The 10,005-nt window shown below is 29.0% G+C and overlaps 1 protein-coding gene across 1 annotated transcript in view; it reads left to right on the forward strand.

The window, feature by feature from the left end:
* The first annotated feature begins 952 nt into the window (after nucleotides 1-952).
* The window catches only part of LOC111630015 (importin-5-like), a 101,005-nt gene continuing 91,952 nt past the window's right edge, over nucleotides 953-10,005 (forward strand). Inside the window, 1 exon segment of the mRNA XM_023374007.1 lies at nucleotides 953-1,084. Within this exon segment, the coding sequence (XP_023229775.1) occupies nucleotides 1,001-1,084 (84 nt within the window). The 5' untranslated portion in view covers nucleotides 953-1,000.

The raw sequence follows: 10,005 nt of genomic DNA on the forward strand, positions 1-10,005 counted from the left end.
CTACCGGAATTGTCGGTCAGAACAATTATAAAAGGCAAAGAAAAAATTCTCGAAGCTGTGAAAAATGCTCAATCTTTAAATTCAAGCATCATTCGTAAACGTCACGGTATTATCGCTGAGATGGAAACAATGTTAAAATTATGGTGTGATAATCAAGTAATTGTGAAAAATTGTATAATAATATAATATGTTATACATATGTATTATCTAAGATTTTATTAAACATTTTTTTTTCTAAATTATTGCTTTTTTTAGTCTCTGGCCCCAATTAAACATTATTTGTATGTCTTTATATGCAAAATTATACCCCGACTTACGCGAATTCGACTTACGCGGTTATCGCTCGGTCCCACCTATCGCGTAAGTTCGGGGTATTACTGTATTCCAGATCATCCTTATCTTCTGCCATTACCCCTTGGTCATCTGCGAATTGCAATGTAAACATCGTCTTACCGTTATTATCTATTCTCATATTACAACATTCTTTTTTCCATATTTTCAATACTCCTTCTACGTAGATTTTAAATGAAGTTGGTGAGATATAACGTCCCTTAGTCCTTTTGATACCATAAATCCTTCTGATATTTCAAATTTTCAAATTTTTATTTTCGTTATGAATTCTCTATATAATTCTTTAACTGCTTTAATAAATGTGTTATTAATATTTATCTCTTTTAATATATCTTTTAATATCGATTTTCATTTCTCAGAGGAGAAAAACCTGATTTTGCCTACAGTCAAAATCATTCAATCCTTTATTCATATTATAGTTAATTGGAGTAGAAGACATTTATTATATTAGAAACAACCACAATTTAATTCAATAATATTAATTTTAGTTTAATAATAATAATAATAATAATAAGTTAAAATAATTCATTTTTATTTAAACAAATTATATTATTTTTGTAATACACATTGTGAGTTTGTTTATGATGCAATATCACGTGGGAGCGCGCGCCTTTTTAGCACGCTCTTTCCTTTGGTTGCCAGATTGATAATGGCGGCAGACGATCGCGTGCAATTTAATTCGATTTTAAGTAATTTGTTAAATACAGATAACGAAGTTAGAACTAAATCAGAGGTATTTATCAATTTGTTTTCATTTAAATATACTAAATAAATCGTAATATGAATATTTTCTTTTCAATCGTATGTCATTTGCTTTCATGAAGTAGGCCTAAGAATGACCACATGTTCATTTGAACAAACATTCCATTTGTGAAATTTCGAAAAAAGAACTGTATATAATTTTAAAAAAATTGATTTAGTACATATTGTGAATTTATTAGATAGATACTTTAATTATCATCCTATATATTAGACATGATTAACTTTCCTATTGTTTATATACATAAAAAACAATCTCAATTAAGTTTTCAAGATTGTTTTTGTTTCTTTACAAAGTTGTAAGGATTTCAAATTGTTGAATCTTTGCTTATTTTAAATCTAATCATGTTGTTAAGTTTATTTTGTATTTTAAAGTAAAATGATCAGTCATCAGTGTTCAATGATCAAACTAATCAATCATGTGTTCAATGATCAAAATGATCAATCATTAGTGTTTTATACATTGATCGTTTCTACAGCTAAATAAATAATGTATGTATTTCAAGATTTTCAATAAATTAATTATAGATAAAAAAAAATAATAAATATTTGCTTTCTTAAAATATATATTATTTTTTAAATTGGAAAATAAAGTTATATTTGATGAGTGTGAATTCGAATGTTAAAATTTTTAAAAATCAGAATAAAAATAAAGACATTGAAAAATTACATAATTTCATTTAATAAATTACCAAATTATAATAAATAAAATAATTAAATATCAGATGGAAAATTTAATAAATATTCATTATGTGTAATTTTGAAATATGCTATTCTTGGCGTCGTCGAAATAGAATATAATAATTGACGAGTCAGCTTTTATTAATCTGTTTTGAAGCATTCTAATAATATTTCTTATTGATTACTGCTAAATAATATATCCATAAAAAGTCAATTATCAAGAATGCATGGAGTATAAATTAAAGGTTATGCTTCAAAACAATTAAAATTATTTTAAGCAAATTTCTTTTCACATAGAAGATACAACTTTGAAATGTTAAATTTAAATCTTAACTGAACTATTATGTCAAATTTTATTATTGATCAGTTTACATTTATAAAACAAAAAATTATATATTTTTAAAATAAACTATTATTAGTCAAAATAGACATTCACTTCCTATTGTAGATATAAATTTATAGCTGGAACTCTTCTGAATTTGAATGCTGTAATTTTAACAATCTAAAATTAGAAGTATCAGAAAAATATTTAATTACATTTAATTAATTCATTTCATATCCAAAATACAAACAAGTAAGACAATATGATATATGATATGCCACACATCTTTCCAATGTCATACAGATATGACATATGACTGATGTTATATCATAATAGACCAATATTAAATAGCTTTTTGGTTTTGGCCATTTCGGTATATTATGTAAGGTCCTTTAATTGTGCAGATGTCTAGGATGGGATAGATAAGGAGTTGTGTTTGTTCATATAAACATTGAACATAGATACAGAATTTTGATTTTCTGAGATTTTTACCACATTGTGTATGTATGTACATGCACAGTCTGTTTTTCATGTTGGTCAATCAAGAATATTTCCAAGTACAATAGAACATCAATTATCTGAATGTCGATCAACTGAAATGTCAATTAACCAAAAGTTTTCCAATCAGCAAATTTAAATTTCTGCTAGTGCTGTGGGCTTTGTCTTGGGCTACTCCAATATTATTTTTGTTGGTGTGTGTATTTTAGATGGCATCACTGGTGCGACCATGAGAGGATACTTAAGGACAAAAAGAAATTCTTTCATTTCATTTTATTACATTTAACAGATAGCTACATTATGCTATAAACTTTAACCCAAGTAAAATAATTAAATATCAGATGGAAAATTTAATAAATATTCATTATGTGTAATTTTGAAATATGCTATTCTTGCCAGGATTTGAACAAATTTCATCATGGGATAGGTTAATATATTTTTTTGTACATAATCGGTTATCTGAAACATCGATTTTCCGAATAACTCCAGTCCCAATTATTTGGATAATCAATGCTCTACTGCAGGGGTGGCCAACCTTTTGCATACTATGCGCCAATGTTTTGATAGACGAGTTCAGATGCGCAGTGGTCGATATTAGTGGTGTACACAATCAGGAATGTATCGTGTATCGTAGAAGCAAAAAAAAAGGTCAACAGGTGTCGCAGGAAGTTGGTAGTAGTCCGACCGATTCCCGGACTATCCGGACGATAGCACTATCGTGGGACGTTAGCACTGTCATTTAGACGCCTATATACTGGTCGAAAATAAACATACATGCATACACTGTAATTTACTATGAGGAGAACACTCATTTCATCTGTAAAGTTGATTGCAACGAATTGTGCAACAAATGAACTTGTCAAGACAGACTATAAAAAATTAATTTTCTATGTAATATTCTTAATTGCAAAGAAGCCAAATATGGCAATGTTGCTCAGAACTGACTGAAGCGCCACTTGTAATCATCCAATGCGCCAAGTTTTGGCCACCCCTGCTCTACTGTATAAAGGCTTCAATACACTCATTATGTTCTTCACCTTGTCTCTGTTGCACAATTTTATTTTTCTGCTTTCTTTGGAGAAATGAGGCAGTTGCAAAAATGCTCTTAGATTTTTTCTGTCAGAGAATATTTGCCTGTATACAAGATATCTTGATTCATTGCTGTTTTTTCTATTTTTAATGTGGTTGTCTCTTCTGATATCTGGTAGAATTATATGTGAGAGGAGGTATAAATATTATCTTATAAGTTTCAAGAATTCTGTGCTATGTCTGCAATTTTAAGTTTATTCAGTTTATAAGTTTGGTAAGATCTCATGTAGTCAGGTATAACATATTCAGTAGTAAAGAAACACAAAAACAGAGCTGTGGTGTGTAGTACATATGGAGCAACACTACAGTTTGAAGTTTTCATTTTCTGTAAAATGCTTTTACAAAGTACTAATTTCAGTTTTTATGTTTTTATATACTTTCTGTATGATAATATGCAATCATGAATAATACTCAGACAAAGACTAGTTTGAACATGGAGTAATAAAAGAAATGCTTTCATTTCATTTTATTACATTTAACAGATTACTACATTATGCTATAAATTCAGTAAATGAATGCAATAAAAAATTAAGTTTGGTTATATAAAATCTAAAACTAGAACTATTTGTTTTATTTTATTTTTCCCAAAATCGTTTTTCTAAAATGTAATTTTAATTAAACATTTGATAATAGATCATTTTTTAAGAAGAATATCATTATTATTTAGTTACATCATATTTCTACTACATAATTGACATCATATCCTACATTGCTAAGTACATTATTGAATATAACCCAAATGAAATAAAAATTAATCTTCTGTTAAAGAAATGAATTTATTCTTTTCATTAATGTGTATTTCTTTTTTAGTATTTGTGAGACTGTATATAGCAGTTTAGTTTAAATAATATATTTAAAATTGGCAGAAATTCTGATTTTTGAGATATTTTTGATTACTTTGTTTAATTAAATTGGAAAGTTTATTTGAAATTATTAAATATCTTAGTTTTCTTATAAAGATCATTAATGAAATATTACATATTGTTCTCTTTAATTCAAAACCACTTCTTAACTTGATATTATATGTTCATTTCTTAATTTGATAGTATTGTATCAATAATAACTTAAACTGCTAGGTTATTTTTATGCTAATCAATATATTAATTGAAAGAGGGTTTCAGTATGTCTGACTTAGTTTGAGTAGACAGCTGGGGTTAAAAATATGGCTCAGGTATTAAATTAAAGCTATTATCCCTGTAAATAAATAAAATACTTTCTTACTGGAACTACACTATAAATAAAATCAAAACCTTTAAATAATCCAGCAAATCGTTTTTTAATATCAAAATGATAACTGAGGATGACTGCTTAAAGCGTTTTTAAGATATTAAAAAACGATTTGCTGGATTATTTAAAGGTTTTGATTTTATTTATTATCCTGTAGATCAGTGTTTCTCAACGGGGGCGATATCGCCCCATGTGGGCGTTTTTCCATGTCCAGGGGGCGATTAGTAACAATTTATATTTTGGGGGGGTGAAAAAACAATTTTATGGGCGATATAGTAAAACATTATATTAAGAATAATTAGATATTTTATTCGTTATATCGTACAATAATTAAACAAATAACATTATATAGTCACTAGTCTATTCGATGCAGTACGAATTTGGCGTTAGCCTTGTCCCTCGGCATCAGAATTTTGTAGTAAAGGGGCGATACTACATAACGGTTTTATTGAAGGGGGCGACGATTTGTTAGAGGTTGAGAAACACTGCTGTAGATGATGCTATTAAAGAGAGATTTGAGAAAGATGCAATGTTTTTCAAATCTCTCTTTAACAGCATCATCTACAGGTTTAGGTGTGAGGAAGTGATAAAGGTCCTACCCACTGTTAACTTTAACCCAAACAATTTTCTTATGCTTTGCAGTTTCATTATTGTAAATATGGAGGTCAATAAATGTACATTTTAGTTACTAAGACCATTCTTTTTATCATCCTTTCNTTATGTTTGTAAAATTTTATTTTTTTATATTTAATTAAGAGAAAAAAAAAAATTTTTTTTTTTTTTTTTTTTTTTTTTTTTTTTTTTTTTTTTCTTGTACGATTTTTTCGTATTCATATATACCTCCAATATCCAATAGAGGTAAGTCATCTAGGTTATTTACGTTACTCCTACCCGAATCTCCCCATGAGGCGAATACAGAGATTTACCGAAAAATTAAACGGAAATAATCTGATGTAGAATAGAATGCATAAAATTTAGGTTGAAACTTTTGTCAAAGCCGTTAAGAACAGGAAACAAATATTCAAATATAATTTAGAAACCAAACGAGCAGTTAGCTCTGTGAAGTGCAAGTTGGCGCATGTGCAGAACCAGGCTCACACTATATGCATACTGGAGAATGCTAATACTTGCTTAAACGCTTGTATAGNTTTTTGATTACTTTGTTTAATTAAATTGGAAAGTTTATTTGAAATTATTAAATATCTTAGTTTTCTTATAAAGATCATTAATGAAATATTACATATTGTTCTCTTTAATTCAAAACCACTTCTTAACTTGATATTATATGTTCATTTCTTAATTTGATAGTATTGTATCAATAATAACTTAAACTGCTAGGTTATTTTTATGCTAATCAATATATTAATTGAAAGAGGGTTTCAGTATGTCTGACTTAGTTTGAGTAGACAGCTGGGGTTAAAAATATGGCTCAGGTATTAAATTAAAGCTATTATCCCTGTAAATAAATAAAATACTTTCTTACTGGAACTACACTATAAATAAAATCAAAACCTTTAAATAATCCAGCAAATCGTTTTTTAATATCAAAATGATAACTGAGGATGACTGCTTAAAGCGTTTTTAAGATATTAAAAAACGATTTGCTGGATTATTTAAAGGTTTTGATTTTATTTATTATCCTGTAGATCAGTGTTTCTCAACGGGGGCGATATCGCCCCATGTGGGCGTTTTTCCATGTCCAGGGGGCGATTAGTAACAATTTATATTTTGGGGGGGTGAAAAAACAATTTTATGGGCGATATAGTAAAACATTATATTAAGAATAATTAGATATTTTATTCGTTATATCGTACAATAATTAAACAAATAACATTATATAGTCACTAGTCTATTCGATGCAGTACGAATTTGGCGTTAGCCTTGTCCCTCGGCATCAGAATTTTGTAGTAAAGGGGCGATACTACATAACGGTTTTATTGAAGGGGGCGACGATTTGTTAGAGGTTGAGAAACACTGCTGTAGATGATGCTATTAAAGAGAGATTTGAGAAAGATGCAATGTTTTTCAAATCTCTCTTTAACAGCATCATCTACAGGTTTAGGTGTGAGGAAGTGATAAAGGTCCTACCCACTGTTAACTTTAACCCAAACAATTTTCTTATGCTTTGCAGTTTCATTATTGTAAATATGGAGGTCAATAAATGTACATTTTAGTTACTAAGACCATTCTTTTTATCATCCTTTCCCACTCAACCTCACCAATTCCCTACTTCCTCAAAAGCCCAAGCAACACTGGGCCTATGTAGCTAGTTTCTTATAAACAGAAAATAATGTATGACATTGTGAGTTTGTGTACTTTTTAGACATTCCTAAATTAATTAATTAAAAATCAAATTATTTTTAAGAATTAAAGTTATTACAAAATAATGATCTGTATTTATTGTCAGCTTTGTAACAGATTTTTATTTACTTAAATTGACTTTGTAAAAATCTTACAGCTTTGATTATTACAGGGCTGTGGAGTCGTGTAAAAATCTACCGACTCCGACTTTTCCTTACCATCTGACTCCGACCAGGGGACTTGTTACCGAAAGAGACCCGAAAATTCTGATGTCATCATGTGACCTCAGAATAAAAGATTCAATAAATAGAGTTCTAATAAAGATAGAGCATAGAAACTTTTTATTTCAAAGCTAAAAGACTCCTCTAAGTAATATATAAATATGTATTCAATAATTTTTACTTTTCCGGCTGTTATATATAACAGAGGATATATAACAAAGTGTAGCGCTTGGTCAAAAAAATGACCCCTCCCAAATTTTTACATTTTTGGACTCAGAACACCTTGAAATTTTGAGTTAATTAAGCAAAAGATTTGAGGTTTTTTCTGTATGTGTGGATGTTAGACTGTGTGGGGGACATGATTTTGTTCACCCTGTTTGAAGCCTAATAATTTCTGTGGTCAAAGTGGTCAGAATCAGAGTCAGATGGTTTAACACAGGAGTTAGTTATTAAGCGTCAGAGTGGTTAGAATCAGAGTCAGATGGTTTAACACAGGAGTTAGTTATTAAGCGTCAAAGTGGTTGAATTAAATCATGTCTCCATAAACATTCTAACATCTTAGGCGAGAACATCTTAACGGTTTTACTGTATTATTATAAAATGACAAAGAAAAGTTTACTTTGAGGGTAGAGACAAGTTTTATTTTATTTTTTTAAATTTTGTACGCTAATAACGAGTAAAATATTCATTAAGAGATACGACACATAGCCCCTTTTATGTCTTCACTCTGTTGACCTTTAATTAAGAACCAAAATTTAATAGTATTAATGCCCCTTTATACGCAAGCTACAGTGCCACATTTCGTTTCTTAAACTTTACCCATTCTGAGATATTGTTTAATATCTCAGAACAGAAAATAAAGAAATTAAACAAATTAGATGCCAACACACACACACATACAATTTTTCCCCTTTTATTGACTTTTTTTGATGGGTTCGGGAGGTCTCCAAACCTGTAGATTTGTAAAAAAAAACTTGGAGGGTCAAATTTGACACAATTCCAATACTTTTCTGTTTTATATACATAACAAGTTGGTAAGTAAAAAAGGAGTCGGAGTCGGCGGATTTTTTGACGACTCCGACTCCGGCTAAAACACCAAAACTCCACGACTCCGACTCCGACTCCACAGCCCTGGATTATTATGAGAATCAAAAGTCATAATTCTAAATTATTATTATCATTTTGTTGTTGTTGAATTTGATTCATAATATTTGTATTAGATTGTAATTTGATTCATAATATTCATAATAGAATTTGATTTTAATAATATTTTATTTTCAATACTTTTGAGATAAGATACTTTAACTATATTTTATTATACCATCATAGTGAAAATATAATCAATACTGTACATGAGAGCTATCTGAAAAGTAACTTCTTTTTGATTATTGAAACATCAATACAGTTAGATAACTTTTATTATATAGAACTGAAAACTACAACTTTTGATTATTTTTCAACATAATCTCCAACTAAATTGAGACACTTATCATAATAATTAAATTAATAAGCTTTTGTATTCCATCTTCATAGAATTTTGCTACTTGCGATTGAAACCATATCCTAATGCTGGACTGCAACTCTGTTATTTTCAAAGCATTGTGATGCAAGCCACTTCTTCATGTGAATGCAAAGTTTGTAATCACAAGGTGCTAAATCAGGGCTGTATAGAGTATGATCAAGCAATTACCAATTGAATTGTTGCAGCAGGGTTTGAATATACACGGAAATACACAGGAGTTATGCAAGAAAACTATCTCAGAGCTCAATATGCCATGATAATTGTTCTAAATGATCCTCCTTAAGTGCTTTAATGTAATGATGGATTTCAACCACTTTACAGTTTTAGGCTAATGATAGAAACCTTACAACTGAATATACTTCACAGTTGGTAGGATTCTCAATTGCAGCACATGTTTTGAATGGCTGTTATTGAGCAAGTAACAACACCTGAATTTCACTCTATCAATGCCAAATGCCTACAGAATTTTACACTAAATTTCCAATAAAAACTGATGCTTTTACTTTCCCTATTTCAATTGTATATGAAAACAGCAGTTACTTTCTGTACAGCCATATATTATCTCTGTAAATTAAATAACAATACTTACTTTCAACCATAATGATTAATATGATTATATCAAATTTTTTGCAGATAAATGCAAAAAGAGCTATTTTATTTTTGTTTTCATTTTCAAATTCAGGGATCATTATGTTAATGTATAAATGTTCATTTATTTATACAGACATCTTATACTCAACATTTTTCAGTAGAACATCTTTTGGGTTTTTATACCTGAACTTTATACAATATACAGTAGAGCGTCGATTATCCAAAAGTCAATCATCCGAAATGTCAATCATCCAAAAGAATTCCAGTTGGCAAATTTAAATTTTCACCAGTGCTGTGGCGCTGCAATCTTTGGCTATGTCTTGGGCTACTCAAATATTTTACGTTTTTGATATTAAATTAACTTCTGAAGTATAATTTTTTATTGTTTTTATATTTTTCAATATATTTATTTTGTTTGTACAAAATAAAAAAATAATTTTTAA

Source organism: Centruroides sculpturatus, unplaced genomic scaffold (genome assembly GCF_000671375.1).
Source record: "Centruroides sculpturatus isolate CEXI.00-Female unplaced genomic scaffold, Cexi_2.0 scaffold415, whole genome shotgun sequence".
In the NCBI taxonomy this organism is placed as follows: Eukaryota; Metazoa; Arthropoda; class Arachnida; order Scorpiones; family Buthidae; genus Centruroides; species Centruroides sculpturatus.